The sequence below is a fragment of the Cydia pomonella genome, unplaced genomic scaffold (assembly GCF_033807575.1).
Source record: "Cydia pomonella isolate Wapato2018A unplaced genomic scaffold, ilCydPomo1 PGA_scaffold_183, whole genome shotgun sequence".
In the NCBI taxonomy this organism is placed as follows: Eukaryota; Metazoa; Arthropoda; class Insecta; order Lepidoptera; family Tortricidae; genus Cydia; species Cydia pomonella.
The window spans coordinates 707,670-730,130 of record NW_026907824.1 but is presented as its reverse complement, the minus strand read 5'-3'; the positions used below and the strand labels follow the sequence as shown (position 1 = coordinate 730,130).

Below are 22,461 nucleotides of genomic sequence, written 5' to 3'. Positions count from 1 at the left end.
AATGTTGCATATAGCGTTGTTGTAACACGGAAATTACATCTAATTCAAGCAAATAATTTAAAACTATGACATAACAATGTCATTTCGAACACCACTCATCCGAGATAGTATTTACGTTTAGTAGCAAATGTACACACTCGTACTAAACACTAATCAATAAGTAAACAGGCCCTAAGGCAAGTGTATACGCTCGTGAGGGCCTTATAAGATAAAAATAAATTATTGATTATCGCCGAAATATAGTTAATTAGAACACCGGTGTCTTTGAGAAAGTTACTTAATTTAAGCTCAAGAATGTACCCTTGAAATTAACGGAAATAAAAAAATACGGTGTATATGCCTTCTTTAATAAATTTGATTAATAAATTGTTTAACGGTTTTTTTTCGGATTGTAGGTATCTACTGCAAAGTAGTATTTTCGTAAAAAAATCATTAAAATGTTGATTATTTGCAAATTTTGCAATTTGCATATTCTCTTTGGCCTTAAACTTTTGACGGTAGTTATTTTAGGTACATCTTTAAAGTCTGTTAGTTTATATGGGCCCCCGGTGTATATAATGTAAACATATATTGTCTGTCAAGCCATTTCAGTCAGTAAAAAAAGAAGCAAATTTAAAAAATGTAGTTCGGAAGGGTAATCGTCCAATAGAAAATTTGAATTTTACTCCTTTTTCTACTGACAAAGTTGTTTGACTATACGAGTATATTATTATTATTACTTATTTCGAATACTTATACAATATATAAAAGTGAAAAAACATGTAATATTATAACTTTTGTTAATAAATAATATTAATATGAATATATCTGAAAAATTGCGGGTACCATTGGGAGTATCGTTGAAAGCCATAGATCTGACTAACTAGGTTTCTATGTTTAGAAAATTGCCCTTCCTTTCTGAAATACCCAGGCAATCTCAATATATAGATCCAACATGATTGGATATCATTGAGCTCAACCTTTTATGTTTCAGACCTAATAGAGTCTACTGTTATGCAGTTTGCTAAAAATACTTATGTCGGAAGCTTAGAAAATAACGAATTGGCGCTGGAAAACATCGTTCTCGAGACAGGGTTCGCTGTTGGCACACAGTTTTATCTTTCTGGAGGTATGTTAATATTGTTAATAATAGATTATTAACCAAGGGATGAAAGGCACTCATTTCTGTCGAGGTAGTTTAGTCCAAAACTGAAACGGTGCCTTTCACCGGAGTTAAATACTACTTTTTATTTGGAATACGAGGAAAGAAAAATATAAGTAAGTACGTGCATTTAAAAAACACGGCTAAGCATAAATCTCAGTGCTATTTTCAATTAACAATTAAGGTAAAAAATATGGTTATTTATGAATTGGGGAGTTAATTATCAGAAACAAATTTTACAACAAATCCCGTTAAAACCATAATTTTAATTGTTTATCGAAGAAAAAGAAAAAACCTACTTTGAAAGTACAGTACTCTAGAGCAGAAACGTATTATTTTCAAAGTTTTTAGAACAACAACGACGACCCATTTTCAAAGCATGAGAAATGATAAATAATTAATTAAACTCATTGTGACATATCCATGTTTCACTTTGGAATTTTTTACGTTATTTTGAACGAAGTAAATAAAAACGTTCTTAAAAATATCTCCATGAATTATTAATGTTTTTTACAGACTATGCAGCATCATTCACGCACACAGTCACAGCCAACACAGTAACTGTTTCAATGACAAGTGAACTCCCTGCCGAAGTTCTAGAAAATAACAGATTTATTATTTTAGAATTAGAAGCACGTAGAGACAGGGCGGTGTCAGTCGTCGCTGGAATTGTTATTGAAATAGTTGAAACAGAAATTATAGCGCCTGTGTTCAGCCAAGCATATTACAGCGGAATGTATACAGAAGAAAATGCTTTGCAGTTCCAAGATACTATTACTCTGATACAAGGTTTTGACGAAACCGTTACTTTTGGGTTGGAAGGGGGTAAGCATGGTATTGTTTTAGTAATTTCATTACTCAACGGGATATCAACCGACAGTCAAGATTCATCCTGCATAATTTCTTTGCGGAGATAAAAAGAGGTCCCATTAAAAATGTTCAAAGTACTTCAGTACAATGTTTATGAAACAATCTCCGCTTTTAATAGGATAATATCAGCCCTGTGTTTACGGCAAGCGGTGTTTTTATTTTCAATTTCGTGGTGCGTTTTACAGTTTTTAGACGGAACATAAGCTTTTGTTATTTCTTTTAGAATCTGCAGCGTGGTTTGGGGTGGAATGGAATGGAAATTCCGTTACTGTAGTGAGTACAGCTCCCCTGCCACAGGATGTACTGGACAGCCAGCACCAGCTTCTCTTCGGTGTGATCGCATACAAACCTAACTCCATCAATGGACGCGCTGCTATTTCTATCGAATTACCTAAAGGTGACTGACTCATCCAGCCGACACAAGGCTGATTAAAATCGATATTAATAATACCTATAATATTTAAATAACCATCCTTGTCGATAAAGTTTAATAATCTTTTAGTATGCTTTTAAAATAAATAAATATTTGGGGACAATCTCACACAGATCGACCTAGCCCCAAACTAAGCAAAGCTTGTACTATGATAAATACATACTTATGCATAAAAAACATCCATGACTCAGGAACAAATATCTGTGTTTGTCACACAAATAAATGGCCTTACCGGGATTCGAACCCGGAACCATCAGCTTCATAGGCAGAGTCACTACTAACTATGCCACACCGGTCCTCAAAAAATATAAAATATTCCAACTAATACATAAAAATGTCTGTAATGGCTTACATACTTTGTACCATTAATTAAATTCGTGGTAATTAATTTATTTATTTGAAATACACTTATAGGTACTGATTCGCAAGCAGGCCTGGAGAGTTAAATCAAAATTAAGTTTATTTCTGATTCACGTTGTATTGTTTTTGTTATTCGATTATTGAATAAAGAATAAGTATTTTTATTTAATGCAATAAATATTAAACTTTACTAACAAAGGCAACATTTTTCTTATAAATAGAAGCGATTATTAAGAGACAAGAATAGCTTTGCGATCCAAGCGAAATAACGATACTTTTTCTATTAAATTCCATTTTGGAAGAAAACGTTTTTCAGTAACTAAATCTCAACAACTTACCATAATTTTGATGTCGATCGCTACAGGATAATATATTCTAGGTAAATAGGTTTCGTTTAAAAAAATGTTTTTTTGTATCACAAATTTTGAAAAAAAAGAAGGAAAACCCATAAAGTTAGTTTTTCATTGTGTCAGTAACATTAAAAAATCATAGAGAATGAGAAATATTTAAAAGTAGAAAATCGTTTTCTCTTTTTCTATGGACTCACGTGGTATACTTCCCTCTTCACTAATTTAAGCTTTCAATTGGAATCATTTATTTAGAATACTTGTACTATTTCAAACTTCGTCGGAAGTGATACATGCGTATATAAGAAGTATATTTCAGTCAGATATCGGGCACTTACTTTTTATTTACGGGGATATTTTTTAAAAATGTAGTATTATCACTTTTTTATCATGGCAGATTTATTAGAACAAGAAGTACTACGCTTCGCCCAAAGCAGTTACGAGGGCCAGTTAGACGGATCCCAGTTGCAAGTGCCGACAATTACGCTGAGCAACGAAATTACGGAGAACGTGATAGTGTCACTGTCAGGAGGTAAGTCGTGCATTTTTAATTAAGGCTTCTTAGCAAACTTTTAATTCTGCAGGAAAATTACTTTTATTTCACTTTCATAACTAAGTACCTACTTTAGATAACAATATAAAATTATTTATAATTCAAAACCATTATGCTAATGGTGCTTTTTGTGTGCGTAGCCTTTTAGAAAAAATTAAAATTCTTTCATAGTTACCAGCTTTTTAAATCATAATCATGTTCTGTAGTTAAGTACCGAAATTTAAGACCCATTGAAATAAAATAACAACACCTTCTTTTAACACTTAGTTGCATAACAAATATTTTTTTACAGCTTACGCAACTTATTTCACTGTAACCCTTGATTCAAACACCGTTCATATTGAGCTTGTAAATGAACTGCCTTCAGAAGTAATAACCAACAATGAGTTCATAGTACTTGATATAATTGCTTCAAAAACAGATGCTGTAAGCGGTTACACAGCTCTCGTTCTAAGTATAGTCAAAGAACCCATTATCGTAACACCTGTTTTCGATCAAGCTTACTATACTGGTGAAATCTCAGAGCAAGGCGAATTACTCTTTGAGCATACGATGCGATTGATCCAGGGATTTGATGAATCTGTTACATTTACTCTCAGCGGAGGTGAGTGGGTCATTGCCGGTATCTAAATTTATTGACAAGACTTCGTTATTATGTGTAAGATACACGATACACTGTTATTTTATGTTATTATAGATGGGTCTGAGAGGTTTATCCTTACGCAAACTGGGCAGAATAGTTTATCGCTGTCTATCAGTCAAGGAGAATTAGAAGGGATAGAAAACATTAGCCATTTTGTTTTTTCTGTTGTGGCTAGCAAAGCTGGAAGTGTTTCAGGCCAAGCGGCTATTGTCATTCATAATACGGGTAAGAACTTTATCTGAATTATTCTGTCCTAAGCAAATAAGGTACCAGCTAGGTAAGTAGGAATAACAATAACATAAGAAGTAGAACGAAAATCACAAATCGACATTGTAAGAAGTAGTTATTTTTTTTAGTAGATAAATGAGTTATTAATTATTATATTACAAGTTAATCCATGGAAAGAATATATCATAAAATTCATAAAATAAGAAAAAAAATTCTACTTCAAATTCATTTTATATTGATGACAATTTGCACGATTGTTTAAAACGTTATTATGTTTTTACCGTTGCTTTTTTGCTACCCAAGCTACGGTCAAACATAATAATTAACGCGATACCTATGCTTCAGCGGAAGCGTAACCTGTTGCAATGGAACCTTGCATTTTATTATTCTATACAATATTCTTAGATTCCTCCACAGCTAGAACTATTAGCTTTTCTCGTAATCACTACACGGGATCACTGGAAGACAATGTTTTGACCATGGAAGCAATCAGTATCGTAGAAGGTTACGGTTCGGATGTCTATCTCACGTTAAGTGGAGGTAAAGTTTGACTAAATTATTTAAAACTATACTCTTTTATTAGTTCGGGAGTGCAATATCTAGTTTCTTTTAGACTATGTGGAATATTTCCAGTTGGTCGGACAGGACGGCACATACACATTGCAGCTAATATCTAACGTTCCAAATGAAATAATTGAAGCACGTACTATGTTGGTATATACTCTTGAAGCAAATGGAGACACTGGAAGGGCCCATACCACAGTTATTGTAGAACTGGTTAAAAGTAATGAAGTAATTGAGGCCCTATCTTTTGATGAAGCTTACTATCTTGGCTCTTATTCTGCAACAACTGGTGTTATGGCAGATATACAGCTGCGGATCGTTACTGGATATGATAGTGAGATAGTCTTAACTGTACAAGGAGGTTGGTATTTTTTTGTTGATTTATGCAATTAAACCAAAACTAAAAATAAATCTGTACAAAAAGTTAATTAAAGGTTTTGTCTAACAGTAGCACATTAGTTTTTTTATACAAATTTGGTGCCAAACAAGCATACGGCCCGCCTAATGGTAAGCAGTCACCGTAGCGTCACCGCAGTTTCAAACAATGTTATTCATTATTCTATAAAACCTTTCAGAAAACAGTGCTTGGTTTATCGTTCAGCATTCGGAAAGCGTGGTGACAATAAGTTTAGCTGCTCCTTTGCCAATCGAACTATTTATTGACAACCAGCCAGTAATATTTGCCATCAATGCAGTCAACTCTGGTGGCAGTACAGCACTAGCTACGATAGTAGTATCTTTAGAAGGAGGTAAGACTATATTTTATAGTTATATCTATTGTTTCAAAAATACCGAATACATAATATACGCTTTATCGTTTAGTGCAATTTTAGGTATAACCATATTTTTTTTTTCTAGAATTATCTGAACTAACTGTTCTTGGATTCGAAAGAAGTAGTTACCTTGGAACAATAGAAAGTGATACATCAACGCTGCAACCTATAATCCTTACGCAAGGATACAGCTCAGAAGTTTATTTCACATTACAAGGAGGTAAACAATAACTGCAGAAAACTGGGTCGCCAAAATGCATTTTTTGTTTTTATAATTATTATTGGTGTTTGTAAGTTAAATGTATTATTGTAAGGTGTAGTTATAGGCCTTAGAAAAATATACAATATTTGATTTTGTATTGATTTGAATACATTGCGGTATCTGATTGCGAATTAAACACAAATGCCTTTTCCAGATCTATCCAACTATTTCACAATAAACCAACAAGGTTCTTCAGTAAACATAGTACTACAAAGCACTATCCCCACTTCAGAATTACCAGCGAATGGTATTATCGTTCTTGAATTACAAGCTACTGCAGTTCAAGCTGTTTCCGCAACTACTACTATAGTTTTTGAGGTAGCCGATGGAGAAGATCTCAGTTTCAGTGCTGCATACTACATTGGACAATACATCGAAACAGAAGGCCTAATTTTCGATACAATCTCACTAGACGTGGGTTACGACCAAGACGTGCAGTTCAGCTTGGAAGGAGGTATAAAGTTTAGCATACAAATCTGGGTAGTGGTGATTTAATTACACACTACTGTTACTTTGAACATTCTTTACAGAAAACGCTCAATGGTTCGCTCTGCAAGTGCAGGGGAACGCTGTCACCCTCATTATGACTAGCGCTATTCCGCCTGCGATCTTAGCCGACAATCATCAACTGGTATTTAGTGTAACAGCACTGAAGCCCAGAAGTAACATTGCCACAGCAACCATAGTGATATCATTAATTGATGGTAAGCACCTATGGAACCTAACTGTAATTACGTAACTGACCAAATAAAATATTTAAGTTTTGTTTTTTTGTTCATTATAGAATCTACCGTCGTGACCATTCTTAGCTTTGAACAAACAAGCTATCTCGGGTCTATTGCAAATGATGCATTAAGTATAGAACCAATTGTCTTAAACGAAGGGTACACGGAAGCCGTCAGTTTTACACTTTCTGGTGGTAAGTTCATTGATAACAAGTGGATAATAGTGTAACTTTTAATATAAGTACTGAATACAGTTTCGAAGTATTTATCGTTTCTAGATCTGGCCTCATACTTTAATCTACAACAGCAAGGGTCTACAATTAACATCGTACTACAGAGCGCCCTTCCAGAGCAAACGTTACCTGCTAACGGCATAGTATTACTTGATTTACGAGCTTCAGCACCACTTGCCATTACCGCCACGACTACGGTTGTTATTGACACGCAGAGAACCTTTTATGTGGAGGAACTAGCTTTTAGTGCTGCGTATTATGTTGGAGAGTATAGCGAAACTAGTGGCTTCACGTTTGACTCCATTATCTCGCTAGACGTGGGCTATGATCAAAACGTTCAATTCATATTGGAAGGAGGTACCTGGTTCTCATAGTTTGTAACAATACAAGCAAAATAATTAAAATTAGTTTGTAACGATGCAAGCGCGTAATGAAATTGGCTATAACTTTAGTCCGTTTTCAGAACACTCACAGTGGTTTGCCCTGGAAGTTCAAGGCAATGCTGTCACGCTCACTATGTCCGGTGCCATTCCGTCGGCGATCTTAGTGAACAACCATCATCTCGCATTTATTGTTACTGCACAGAAACCCAATAGTAATATTGCAACGGCAACCATAATCATTTCATTAGTAGACGGTAAGTAGCAGATAAAATAATGATGAATATCTAAAAATATTCTCTTATGAAGATATATATGTGATTTTATATTTTCAAGACGCCTTTTATATATTTTCTCATTATTTATTTCAGATTACACTGATGCAATTGTTCTTGGCTTCGAGCGAGCACACTATCTTGGTTCTATTGAAAATGATGCATTAACTATGGAACCAATTGTCCTTAGCGAGGGGTACACGGACGCCGTTACGTTTACGCTTTCTGGTGGTAAGTACACCGGTAAAATGTGTAAATCAATTTTGACTTGAGTTTAAAAATTATAAGAAATCTTTTCCGTTTCTAGATCTGGCCTCATATTTCAATCTACAACAGCAAGGGTCCACAGTTAACATCGTTCTACAGGGTGCCATTCCAGAAGAGACAATACCTGTGAACGGAATTTTGTTACTTGAGTTGAGAGCGTCAGCACCACAAGCTATAACCGCTACGACGACTGTAGTAATAGAGGCCCAGAAAGCTGCCAATCTCGAGCAACTTGCCTTTAGTGAAGCTTACTATATTGGAGAGTACAGTGAGAACAGCGGCCTCGCGTTTGACTCTATCATCGCGCTAGACGTAGGCTACGATCAAAACGTGCAGTTCGCATTGGAAGGCGGTACGTGATTTGTATACTTTAAAATTATTATTAGGGCAAACCTAAAACAAAATCAACTAAAACTTAATTCTCTTTTCAGAACATTCACAGTGGTTTGCGCTGGAAGTTCAAGACAATGCTGTCACGCTCACTATGTCCGGTGCCATTCCGCCGGCGATCTTAGTCAACAACCATCAGCTAGTATTTATTGTTACTGCACAGAAATCCAGTAGCAATATTGCAACAGCAACCATAATCATTTCATTAATAGACGGTAAGAAGGAGATGAAGCACTTATGAGAATTTAAAAGATATTTGCATATGAATCCATACATATTACCTACGTATTTATTACGCCTTTATATTTTTCTTCTTTTTTTTCAGATTACACTGACGCAATTATTCTCGGTTTCGAACGAGCAAACTATTTTGGTTCAATTGAAAATGATGCATTAACTATAGAACCAATTATCCTTAACGAGGGGTATACAGACGCCGTTACGTTTACGCTTTCTGGTGGTAAGTACATCGGTAAAATGTGTAAATCAATTTTGACTCGTGTTTAGATATCATAAAATATGTTTTTCGTTTCTAGATTTGGCCTCATATTTCAATCTACAACAGCAAGAGTCCACAGTTAACATCGTTCTACAGAGTGCCATTCCAGAAGAGACGATACCTGCCAACGGGATATTGTTACTTGAGTTAAGAGCGTCAGCACCACAAGCCATAGCCGCCACGACAACTGTGGTAATCGAGGCCCAGCAAGCAGCCGATATCGAAGAACTTGCCTTTAGTGCTGCTTACTATATTGGAGAGTACAGTGAGAGTAGCGGCCTTGCGTTTGACTCTATCATCGCGCTAGACGTAGGCTACGATGAAAACGTACAGTTCGCATTGGAAGGCGGTACGCGATTTGTATACTTTAAACTTATTATTAGGGCAAACCTAAAACGAAATCAACGAAAACTTTATTTTCTTTTCAGAACATTCACAGTGGTTTGCGCTGGAAGTCCAAGACAATACTGTCACGCTCACTACGTCCGGTGCCATTCCGCCGGCGATCTTAGTCAACAACCATCAGCTAGTATTTATTGTTAATGCACAGAAAGCCAGTGGCAATATTGCAACAGCAACCATAATCATTTCATTAATATACGGTAAGAAGGAGATGAAGCACTAATGAGTATCTAAAAAATATTTGCTTATGAAGATACATCGCATCATAAATATGATTAATACACGTATTTTTTCAATCCATACATATGTAATCTTACTGCACAGAAAGCCAATAGCAATATTGCAACAGCAACCATAATCATTTCATTGACAGACGGTAAGAGAAAGACGTAGCACTAATGAGTGTCTAAACAATATTTGCTTATGAAGATATTCAGAAACATAATGAATATATTTTCAACACATACATATTACCTATGTATTTCTTAAACCTCTATATTTTGATTATTCTTCTTTATTTATTTCAGATTACACTGAGGCAATTATTCTTGGTTTCGAGCGAGCGAACTATCTTGGTTCTATTGAAAATGATGTATTAACTATAGAACCTATTGTCCTTATCGAGGGGTACACGGACGCCGTTACGTTTACGCTTTCTGGTGGTAAGTACATCGGTAGACGATAATATACATAAATTTGAACTCATATTTAACCTTTTAATCCCGGAACGCGGATCCACGTTAGTAGATATTGAGCTCTAATATCTACTAACATAATAATTATTTAGAATTCAACACTTACTGCACGAAGCCACGTTCCATATAAGACGTTAAATAAAGTAAGATTATTTTTTGTTTCTAGATCTGGCATCATATTTCAATCTACAACACCAAGGGTTCACAGTTAACATCGTTCTACAGAGTACCATTCCAGAAGAGACGATACCTACCAACGGGATTTTATTACTCGAGTTGAGAGCGTCAGCACCTCAAGCTATAGCCGCCACGACAACTGTGGTAATCGAAGCCCAGCCAACTGCCGATGTCGAGGAACTTACCTTTAGTGCTACTTACTATATCGGAGAGTACAGTGAGACCAGCGGCCTCGCGTTTGACTCTATTATCGCACTAGATGTAGGCTACGATCAAAACGTCCAATTCTCCTTGGAAGGAGGTATGCAATACAAAAAGACATTAAATATTAGTAACCAAGTACTGAGCAAGTAATTAATGCCAAGTATTATCTATTAAATCTTATTTTCAGAACACGCCCAATGGTTCTCGTTAGAAGTTCAAGGCAACGCTGCCGCGCTTGTTATGACTGGCGCCATTCCACCTGCAATTTTAGTCAACAATCACCAACTCGTGTTTCGGGTTACTGCACAGAAACCCAACAGCAATATTGCTACAGCGACAATTGTGGTTTCGCTAGTAGATGGTAAGCATTATTATATAAAACAGTCAATTGCAAATGGACATTTGTATTAAGAAAAAGGGAGGAAACCTTCCCTTCTATTTCAAGAATATTTAAAATTGATCTTAGTCAGCATTCAGCAATCACCAACTCGTATTTAGTGTCACTGTCACCGCACAAAAACCCAACAGCAAAATTGTGTCTACAACAATACTGATTTTTTTTTTTTGGTTTCGGGTTATTGCACAGAAACCCAAGAGCAATATTGCTACAGCGACAATTGTGATTTCGCTAGTAGATGATAAGCATTATTATTTTTATTTTTATTTTCTTTATTTAGAAACAAACAGTCTATTATATTGATAAATTGTTACAATATAGGGTAATAGACTTATAGACCTACAGTTTCCTTAAATATAGTATGAATACCATATAACCTAATTACATAAAATTACTAAAATAAACCTGAAATTCTAAGTTGCCAAATCGTAGTTACAAATAATGCTCGTACATCCTAACAAAACCAAATACAAAGATGAAGTACATTGCAATAACACTAATAACAAACAATAATTGCAATTAAATTAAAGTTAACTACCAAAGTCCATTAATACATTTCAATGTAAGTTGTTTGAAACTACCGAACTTTTCACGGAAAATATCTACATTTTGAAACTTATCATCATACATCCTGCATGCTCTTCTAGTGAAACCGTTTCTCGCATATGCGGTTTGACTACGAGGAATATAAAAGAGGTTCTTCTTTCTACATGCTCGCTCACAACGACGGGGTACTCTAAATGAAACAGATTTTAATAACTCAGGTGCGTCGATGATGTTGTTAATGACTTTATAGAGAATTATAACATCAGTGCGTTCGCGACGCAAGCTCAAGGGTAAAATATTATGTATTTTCCTAGCGGTAGTGTAATCTATGTATTTATTTCCAGTGCGATATTCAATTGCTCTTACAAACTTCTTTTGCACTCTCTCTATTCTGTCGCTATGAATTTTATATAGCGGGTTCCACACTGAACTAGCAAATTCTAATCGACTACGGACATAACTATTAAATAATATCTTATACGTCGAAGGTCTCCTGAAATCTTTACCTACGCGCAATATGAATCCCAAATGCTTAAAAGATTTATTTAAGATATTATCAATGTGGGGTACAAAGGTAAGCTTTCAGTCCATGATTACGCCGAGGTCACGGATCTGGTTCACACGAGTTAACTCTTTATTACAAAGATCATACTTGAAATTAATAGTTGTCCTTTTTTTACTAAAGCTAATGACAAAACATTTTTCTGGGTTTAAGAAAAGATTATTTGTGTTACAAAAAGTCTGGAAATTATGTAAATCGTATTGTAGTAAAGTACAATCTTCTGGATTTCGTATGACTCTGAAAATTTTCGTGTCGTCGGCGTATAAAAGCATGTTTGAATTCTTAATACATTCAGTGATATCATTTATATACAGGACAAATAACAAAGGCCCCAAATGGGAACCCTGCGGTACAGCAGAACTGATAGACCTATAATAAGAAATATGCCCCTTTACAGCTACGGCCTGCGAACGGTTTTCTACATAGGATTTTATCCAGCGATAAAGATCCCCGTGTATACCAAAATGCCACAGCTTTATAAGTAAGCGCTCATGACAGACCTTGTCGAAAGCCTTTGCAAAATCGGTATACACAGCGTCTACTTGACAGTTGTTATCTAGCGCAGTTAATATGGCTTCTGTATAAGATAGAAGATTCGATTCGACACTACGACCACTAAGAAAACCATGTTGGTTTGGAATGATATGACGCCGCATCGCAGTGGAAAGCTGATCACTAACAATCTTCTCGAAAATTTTGCCAAACTGACACAATTTCGATATAGGGCGATATTTCTCTATGTCCGAGCTAACTTCACCTTTTGGTACTGGTGTAACTAATGCCTGTTTCCAAAGTGAAGGTACACACCCCTCCCTGATAGACTTCTCAAAAAGTAAAGTTATAGGCAATGTTAAGCTAGAGGAGCAACTTTAAATTATGATGGGAGGTATACCGTCAGGACCAGCAATTATTATATAAAACACTCAATTGCAAATGAACATTTTCATTAATAAAGAGGGAGGACACCTTACCTTCTATTTCAAGAATATTTAAAATTGATCTTAGTCAGCAGTCAGCAATCATCAACTCGCATTTAGTGTCACTGTCACCGCACAAAAACCCAACAGCAAAATTGTGTCTACAACAATAGTGATTTTTTTAGTAGATGGTGAGCATGAAGAGTAATTGAAGCATCTGTTTGTTCCTTTATATCTTAAAATAAACGCTCCACTTCATCAAATGAACATAAAAATTATTGCAGTCATGTAATGTATTGAAAAGACATGGCAAATAGAATAAATAATACAACAAAAGTTTACAAATACATTCTTTAACCAACTAAGAAAAGTAAATTATATGTGGCAGATATATATAAAAAAAACTTAAACGTGTATAAGATGGTAAAACATGTGTATTGATCGAGTACACTCTCATCATTTTGTATCCTTTTCACAAACTTTATTTTTTCGCTATTTCAGATTACACTGATGCAACAATACTCGGGTTCGAGCAAGCAAGCTATTTTGGTTCCATAGAAAATAATGTTTTAATTATAGAACAAATTGTTCTTAACGAGGGGTACACGGATGCTGTTACATTTTCTCTATCTGGTGGTAAGTACGCTGATAGCATGCATTAAATAACTCTATTATGTTGTACTCGAAGACATTTCTCAATGTTAATTATTTTCAGATTTGGCCTCGTACTTCAATCTCCAGCAGCAAGATGCCACAGTAAACATTGTTCTACAAAGTACTATCCCAGAACAAGCGTTACCCGCCAACGGCATAATATTGCTGAATTTGCGAGCATCAGCGTTGCAATCTGTACCCGGGACGACGACCATAGTGATTGAAGCCCAGCGGGCTGGAGTTTTAGAAGAACTGGCCTTCAGTGCTGCCTACTATGTAGGAGAGTACAGTGCAACCAGCGGCCTCGTGTTCGGTGCAACCATTTCACTAGACGTTGGCTATGACCAAAATGTCCAATTTGCTCTGGAGGGAGGTATGATATTTTTGATTATACTTAATAGTATATAACAAGTAATGAGTCAAATATATTCACAAGCTCTTTATTTTCAGATCACGCACAATGGTTTGCTCTGCAAGTTCAAAGCAATGCTGTCACGCTCACTTTGTCTACCGCCATTCCACCCGCGGTTTTAGTCAACAACCATCAATTGGTATTTAGTGTTATTGCACAAAAACCTAACAGCATCATCGCGACATCAACCATAGTGATATCGTTAATTGATGGTAAGAATGTGATCATACATTAGGTACAGTTTATTGTTTGTTTGTTTTATTAAAAATTATAATTGTGTGTTCTGTATTATTTCAGACTACACGGATGCAACAATTCTTGGTTTCGAACGAGCAAGCTATCTTGGTTCTATTGAAAATAGTACGTTAATTATTGAACCAATTAATCTAAGCGAGGGGTATTCATATGCTGTCACATTTGCTCTATCTGGTGGTAAGTACGGTAATAACTAATGCCCTCAAAAACCTAACTTGTAAAAAAAAACAAAGTCTCGCAACTCAGTTTTTCTACCCTAAAAAGGTGTGAGATCCATGTGATACCAAGTCCGTTAATTTATTTAGTCCTTTCTTAAGGGACATTACTTACTTAGCTAACTTAATAACATCTTATAGTGACCATATTAATATTAAAAGTCTTCTATGTTTTAAATAAATAGATTGACTTGGCAATTCATTTATAAACTGTATTTTGCTGCACTCGCAGATATTCCTCAATAATTAATATTTTCAGATTTGGCCTCATACTTTAATCTCCAGCAGCAAGGTGCCATAGTCAACATCGTTTTGCAGAGCACTATCCCAGAACAGGCATTACCTGCCAACGGCATATTGTTATTGGAGTTACAAGCATCAGCGACCCAATCTGTATCTGCTACGACGATTATAGTAATCGAGGTTCAACGGGCTGCTGTTGTAGAAGAATTGGCCTTCAGTGCTGCCTACTACACCGGAGAGTACAGCGAAACCAGCGGCCTCACATTCGAAAATGCCATCTCGCTGGACGCTGGCTACGGCCAAGATGTTTCGTTTACCTTGGAGGGTGGTAAGTTTCCAACAGTAATCCTGCAGCTTACCCTCATTTACCAGATATTTCCTATTTACTTGGATGCAGATTCTTATTTCTTAGTACTTTTGTTTTGTGTCTCATTTACCAGCACATAAGTATTTTAGGTGAATATTTGACTTAGATTTTTTTTTCTTGTATATTTATACTATGTAATTATGTACCTATCTATTTTGAAGCGAACACAAGATGCGTTTACAAATTACAAAAATTCCATAGATTGTTAATTATTCTTCCAGATAATGCCCAATGGTTTGGGTTATCTGTAAATGGAAATTCGATAACACTAGTTGTGGTGGAACCAATTCCTTCTGCAATATTAATCGATCTTCGAAAGATCATTATGATTGTGACGGCAGCAAAATCAGAGACCACTGCGAGCACAATTATCATCATATCCATAATTGACGGTAAGTCATCATTTTAATTTGTCATTTTATAAATAATTTCCATATCCATACTTCATCGGAAATTCAATTACATTCTCTCTTGAAGATTATGATGTACTTTACACAACAGAGCTGATATAATCAGAGAATGGAGATCAAAGATTGCTTGTTTTCTTTATCGATGACATGTCATCTTTTCATTTCCTGGCACTCGCTATGGATAATCCATTAACACAAAACATCTTTCCTTTTGATAACATAACGTTTGATTACAATAAATTATTCCCCACTACATTAATGATAGCAACCTTATCTTGTACCTTGTTTGTGATATCTTATCAAGCGAGGGATTGACATTATTTATGTTCGAGCCCGTCATCTTCGATTACACATGAATCGATGGTTGTCTCTTACTAAGGAGCATTTCCTTTGTTGTTGATCATTTTCCTTCTTGTTCATTAATCATCTCATATTTTCAGCAACGTATTTAACATATTTATAGTTGTGGTTTTCGTTCTTAAATATAGGATTAATTTAGTTTATAATGAAAACCGTGTAGCAATTATAAGTTATTTTTAAACTTTTTTCAATTTCACAGATTCGGGATCCCTGATAAATGAGGCATTTGATAAAGTCCTGTACGAGGGAACCATCAATAACAACGTGGTTCAACATGAACCGATTACTATCACAGGACACGCTTCTGGAATCGATATCGAAATACTTGGAGGTAAATTTTGGTGTACTTGGTATTTTTTTTGGATTCAGGTGTCGTCTACATATGTCTGCGTCCGTTTTATGTTGTTTCGTCTTAACCTGACACCATCGAACGGCAACCTTCCGTATACTATTCATTTTGTTTAATTTTGAAATAAAATAAAATTCAAAAATAAATTTAAAAGAACCAACATCCTAAAAGTATTTATGTAAATAATCGGTTTATATGCTATATGTGCGCGTGTGAAATCTTATGTGCCTGCCTATAGGTAAAACAATCTACACAACCCCTTTGTGTATGTGACGGTAAGTGTTCAAAATAGACATTACAAATATGACTATGGTATTATTTTAGGGTCTTGATTTTTTTCTATACTTAACTCTATAATTACAACCATATGTGATAAATTAATATTTATCACTTGAACTATATTATATTACTTACCTAATACCTATAAAATTCGACAAAAAAATTTTTTTTTTTCCTTTTTTTGAACATAACCTAAAACTAACTAAAAAGTTTTTTTTTTATTTGGGGGTAGCCTCTCGAATACATTTTTTAAATTTTTCGATGTCTATCAATAGGTATGTCCAGACTAGACCTCAAAGTCAAAAATGTGTTTTGTACCGACTTATGGTGAAAGAATGATTTCGGAAAACATTTCATTACCTCTGAAACTAGGCCTAATCCATAAAATTTTATATGACATTTTAGTTTCTAAATATTACCAGGAATGCTGACTTAAAATGTCTCGCAATGCTCACGGGCACCTTGTATAATAGTTCAAAAGATTGAAAAAAAAAAGATTAAGGAAAAAGGGAACAATCACACTCGGGCAATGCAGATTATTGTACATTTTTCCTCTCGGTATTAGTTACTGCGGAGGGCTCTGCTTGCGAAATAACAATGTAGAATGTTTGCTTGCGTTCAGTGCTGATCAGACGTAGGCCAATAAAAGATAATTTTAAGAGCTAAGGATTTGACCCCCATGGCAGTTGGCGAAATATAAGATGATGAGGTTTTGGAGAAATAATCAATTTGTGTTCCTCTTAAACCGTGCTAACTTAATTTTTAAACAGATTATTTAAAAAAAATATGAATGTTATGTGCCTTTACAAAATAATGGCCACGAGAAAGGGAACCAAGATGCCAATCGTTTGCGCCGCCGTAGCGACACGAAACGCTATCTGACTGTCGCACTTATAAGGAGGAACGATAGTGACATTACCGTTTCGTTCGCTACAGCGCAAACGATTGGCATGCCCACTGTATGAATGAATTCCACTAATAAAATGGATAATTGGGTATGTACTTATACAGCTTTGTGTACGAGCTGTAAAATTACATGGGCACGAATGTAATCTTTCATAAAGTGGCCACTGGCCATGCATTTTTGCAAATGTGTGTATATATTAACCGGGTTTGATTTAAAATTGTCATGATGGTTATCAATTTATGAAGCTAATTTTCGTTGATTTCTTCGAAACTATAAATTTTCCTGAATAGACGTGAGAGTTAACGCTCTTACTAGCCCATGGAATTGGTACATTTTACCTAACATCAAATGAGGTAGTTCTGTTTTTTTAATATGTTGATAGTGATGAAATGGTAATAACATGGCCAAGTTTTCGACCTCAAAAGCCCTTGGGATCATTGTATAGTACATGAAAATCCATTAAATTTTAGGATTTTTTTCAGTTTTTGTAAAGTTAGTTAAGCGGAGTTAAGGCAAAAGTCACTATGCACACTTTTATGAAGATGATATTTGCAATTAATTGACTATAATTTAGTCTTAGTAAGCCAAATAGTTTCTAAGATACGGCTTTTCAAAGTTTTGCAAAAATTTTAACCAACTGTAACTGCAAAACAGGTTGTACCAGCACTTGTGGATGCAGGAAAGCAGGACTCAAATGCTTAGCTGTTTGCAACTACAGCAATGGTCAATCCTGCGAGAATATACAGGACCGGAGATGTGTGCAGACATTGAAAAACCATTCATTGATAATTCACCATGACAATTTCGACCGGCCTGATCAGGTTGACGAAGAAATGCTACCACACACGCTGTCCCCAAAAGGAGTACTGTGGATCCAAAGCAGAAGCCTGGTCCATCAAAGATATACAAGAGATACGAGCTATAACGATTTCCCTCGCTATACTGTATAATATACACACAATGATCCGAAGGGCTTTCGAGGTGGAAAACTTGGATTTGTCATAACTATTTCATAACTACCAATATATATATAAAAAACAGACCTACCTCATTTGATGTAAGGCACCACCTCTTTTTTGGTATGATTTCCACATGGGTGGTGGTTTGGAGGAGGTTATAGGTATTATACCATTGGCCTGTGTTTGATCCGTACTAAACGCGACATGTAACATATCGATTATTTCTGACACTGAGTAAAAATAGCCCAAATTGTCCTTTAAATGCTCGTTCTAAAAATTGGCGGGTGCGTTACAATTTTCCGAAAACCTTGTCCGTTATTATTAAGTTATAAGCTGACTTTATGCAATAAGTGTAACCGCCAAATTTGTTCGCCTGCAGTGTACAGGGAGCTTTTCTCAGCCTCTGTATCGGGAGATACGGTATTAATCGGAGCGGCTGGCACTCTGAATCTGCCTGAGGGAGTCTCACACGTCGCGCTCGAATTCCGAGCGGGCAGCGCAAGCGCAGTTGTCATTTTCAACGTTATACAATCAGGTAAGAACAATCAAATCAATTCAAACAATCATTTATTCTCAGGCAACAAAGGCCCATAATACCTTAGGTCATATAATACCTTACAGACTAACATAAATACAATAATCTAAAGAACTGAAAAATATTTTAGCGTCACTATTTTTTGTTCTGGGGTAGAATTCGGCAGATTGCCACGGAACTACCAAAATACCTCACCTTTCGGCCACAAGTCCAGTGGTTTCCAGCAGTTTCAACGCCTGTGTGAATATTTTTCAGCATGAAACATAAAAATGCGTATAACAGCATAGCATATTTATAGGTCTACCAGGCGGCTGCTAAAGTAAAAAGTTTTTTAGTAAAAAGAAGCTTGGTTTTGGGACTAAGTTCAGTTTAAGTTTTGAACTCATACGAGTACTTACTTGCTTTAACTTATCAGACGCATGCATCCAAGCTATATTATGATTAATGGCTATAAAGCCTAATTTTCTGATTGAACCCTTATCGGCATAAAGAAGTAGGACTCAAACAAACAAACAAACAATAATTTATTTGCAGAAAAGGGGTAAAAATTACATGTGTTAGTGTAAAAGAAATACGTTTCACCTTTTACAACACCTTTTGCAAATACAAAGGGTATTCATTAGAATTTAAATTCTTAGGATAACATTAGAGTAACATAACAACACTAAAAAAAAAGAGGCAGTAATATAGAGGGTAAGAATCAGTTGGAATCAGATTAGAATTAGAAGACAGTAAATAGTTTATGAAATTGTTGTAATATAACACACTCCTGTTTTATCAATAAGGGAGGTATGGCCAAAATTGAGAGTTAATAGAAATCCGACGCCCAACGGGACCTGCACGACGCCCAAAAGAAATATAAAGTATCTGTGAAAAGCTCAGAGGAGCATTTGTTATTCAATTTTCCTCATATATTGAACTCCGTTACTCCGAACTTAGTTAATAAACGGTCCATACAAACGTAGTTAGTTACACTCTCATTTTAAAACGACCAGCTAGATTGCTCTGAAACTTTGTACTTACAATAGGATAAGATATATCTAGTCCTGCGGTAAAGATAAAAAGATAAAAAATAAGTTTATTGCACACAAAACAGTATACAGAATCGATACAGAATTGGTGTGACATCGGATGGGTGTATAGCATAGTTACATAAAAGGAGTTTCCAGGGGTCTCCGCACTAGGCTAGGACTGTTCAGCAGGAGACCAAGTATGCATTTGTATGTCATATGTGTGACCTAAACATACATTGTTTTGTTAGTCAACTAAATAAAACTACGTTACATTAAAGTTTTACAGAAACTATTTTCATAATGAACACAAGTATAGATAGGGTTAACCTTAAACTACCCTTAGAAGTAAGTTTTCAGTCTCATGGTAGTCAAGTGACAATAACCATTTAAAAATAAACCGTTTAGTCTCCAATACCATAACGTATCAACCCACTTTGTAGCTTTACAGCAGCATTGTAAATCTTAGAGCTAAGGACATCACCGGACTGCGGTGGCAGCATGATTCCATTTTTATCACTTGTCACTATGCCCGTCACTTTCGCACTCACATACTTGTTAGAACGTGACAGGCATGGTGACAAATGATAAAGAGCCGACCATCTTAGCCCTACTGTAATTAGTTTATGTAGCTTCAGATATCATAGTAAAACAATACAGCGAATTTAAGTTTTTCATACAAAAAGTTTTTTGCTCTATTAGGTTTGTTTATATAAACATGAGCTATATAAACTAATTACATAAAGTATATGACTTTAAATCATTATATGTCTTCTTCTTCAGGTGCCATCTCCGTCCAGGAGGTTCGCGACCATATGTCTATATGTCTCTCTATGTTCAGTCATGCGAATTAGTCCATCATTCTATGCTCTTCACTTTTAACCAGTCTCTTATATTTTTAGTCCATGATGTGCGCCTTCTACCACGACCACGCTTGCCTTCAATTATTAATTTCAGTAGGTTGTATTTATTGTTCCTATATATATGTCCAAAATACGCTGCTTTTCTTTTCTTAATAGTTGATACTACTTCTAGATCTCTTTTTATGATTTCCAAAACCCTGATATTAGTTATTCTATCAGTCCATTTTATTTTGAGCATCCTTCGATAAATCCACATTTCAAAAGCCCTTAGCTTGTTGAATAAATTATTTTTCAAGGTCCAGCTTTAGGAACCATACATAAGAATTGGGATGATGTAACATTTAACCATTCGCCACCTCAATATGTGCAAAGTTTCATTACAATCCAACCCGTAGTTTTAAAATGAGAACGATACTCCGTTTGTATGGGAAGGTGAAATTCGGGCGAGCTTTCCGGGGACTCTTAAAAGGTAGTGCAGTAAAACAAGGTCACTTCACAGAATACGTTTAATATTAAACATTTATGCAAAAAATATAACACTTGTCAATTGACGAACCTTTTACCCTATATACTCGTATTTTGACAAATATTTTGACTGAGAAATCTATAGATAAAACACGGAACACAATTTAAACAGTTTCCTAAACAATATTAAGATGATCCCTGCTCTCCGCATAAAGGCTATTGAAATATAAAATAAAATAACCGGCCAAGAGCATGTCGGGCCACGCTCAGTGTAGGGTTCCGTAGTTACTCTTCCGTCACAATAAGCTAAACTGGAGCTTGAAGTATAGTAAATTGTTAACCAAGGGATGAAACGCTACCTTTCACCTGAGTTAAACAAATAGGCAAATTTGCATAATCAGTACCTAATTAAAATAAGGCTTTTTACTATGAAGGGAAAACTTTTTGCGATAACTCAAAAACAGCTAAACTGATCATGTCCGCTATAGTTTTCATTTAATGTTTTTCTTAAGGTCTACTTCCACGATTTTTTTCATATTTTTTGGACCTATGGTTCAAAAGTTAGAGGGGGGGGGACACATTTATTTTTTCTTTCGGAGCGATTATCTCCGAATATATTCACTTTATCAAAAAATGTTTCTTGAAAACCCCTATTAGTTTTGAAAGACCTTTCCAACGATACCCCACACTCTAGGGTTGAAGCGAAAAAAAAATTTCACCCCCACTTTACGTGTAGGGGAGGTACCCTAAAAAAAATTAAATTTTTAGATTTTATTGTACGACTTTGTCGGCTTTATTGATTTATATATTCATGCCAAATTTCAGCTTTCTAGCACTAACGACCACGGAGCAAAGCCTCGGACAGACAGACAGACAGACAGACAGACAGACAGACAGACAGACAGACAGACAGACGGACATGGCGAAACTATAAGGGTTCCGTTTTATGCCATTTGGCTACGGAACCCTAAAAAGGAGTCGGATGAAAATTGGCTGAGGGAAAAAAAATGTTTAATGGGGCGAATGAAATGGAGTGATGGTTGAAAAAAGTGTATGAAGGAAACCTAGCTTTCACGCCGAAAAATGTAATGGCTCGACTATTGGAGCAGTATTGAAATTTAGAAAATAAATAATTTAAGGAAAATGCGGGTTGCAGACATCTACAGGAATTTAACAAAAGTAAAAAAGGAGGGTAAGAACACAATAAATGGTTAACAATTTGGAGAAGGCAAATCAGAATTTTTCAGAATTCAGAAGGCAATTTAGAAGCGGTGGTGGCCGAGTGGATATGACGTCCGACTTTCGATCCGGAGGTCGCAGGTTCAAATCCTGGCT

General features: G+C 35.6%; 1 protein-coding gene across 1 annotated transcript in view; it reads left to right on the top strand.

The window, feature by feature from the left end:
* Positions 1–22,461, top strand: part of LOC133533623 (uncharacterized) — a 49,302-nt gene that overhangs the window by 17,336 nt on the left and 9,505 nt on the right. The window contains exons 13-44 of the mRNA XM_061872634.1: positions 974–1,108; positions 1,658–1,966; positions 2,235–2,408; positions 3,549–3,683; positions 3,997–4,308; positions 4,402–4,572; positions 4,981–5,115; positions 5,189–5,500; positions 5,715–5,888; positions 5,998–6,132; positions 6,329–6,628; positions 6,705–6,878; positions 6,959–7,093; positions 7,178–7,489; positions 7,596–7,769; positions 7,884–8,018; positions 8,095–8,406; positions 8,486–8,659; positions 8,770–8,904; positions 8,981–9,292; positions 9,372–9,545; positions 9,873–10,007; positions 10,207–10,518; positions 10,609–10,782; positions 13,345–13,479; positions 13,559–13,870; positions 13,948–14,121; positions 14,207–14,341; positions 14,639–14,950; positions 15,211–15,381; positions 15,959–16,090; positions 18,633–18,788. Of these exons, the coding sequence (XP_061728618.1) occupies positions 974–1,108; positions 1,658–1,966; positions 2,235–2,408; positions 3,549–3,683; positions 3,997–4,308; positions 4,402–4,572; positions 4,981–5,115; positions 5,189–5,500; positions 5,715–5,888; positions 5,998–6,132; positions 6,329–6,628; positions 6,705–6,878; positions 6,959–7,093; positions 7,178–7,489; positions 7,596–7,769; positions 7,884–8,018; positions 8,095–8,406; positions 8,486–8,659; positions 8,770–8,904; positions 8,981–9,292; positions 9,372–9,545; positions 9,873–10,007; positions 10,207–10,518; positions 10,609–10,782; positions 13,345–13,479; positions 13,559–13,870; positions 13,948–14,121; positions 14,207–14,341; positions 14,639–14,950; positions 15,211–15,381; positions 15,959–16,090; positions 18,633–18,788 (6,477 nt within the window). The remainder of the gene's footprint in view (positions 1–973; positions 1,109–1,657; positions 1,967–2,234; positions 2,409–3,548; positions 3,684–3,996; positions 4,309–4,401; positions 4,573–4,980; positions 5,116–5,188; positions 5,501–5,714; positions 5,889–5,997; positions 6,133–6,328; positions 6,629–6,704; positions 6,879–6,958; positions 7,094–7,177; positions 7,490–7,595; positions 7,770–7,883; positions 8,019–8,094; positions 8,407–8,485; positions 8,660–8,769; positions 8,905–8,980; positions 9,293–9,371; positions 9,546–9,872; positions 10,008–10,206; positions 10,519–10,608; positions 10,783–13,344; positions 13,480–13,558; positions 13,871–13,947; positions 14,122–14,206; positions 14,342–14,638; positions 14,951–15,210; positions 15,382–15,958; positions 16,091–18,632; positions 18,789–22,461) is intronic.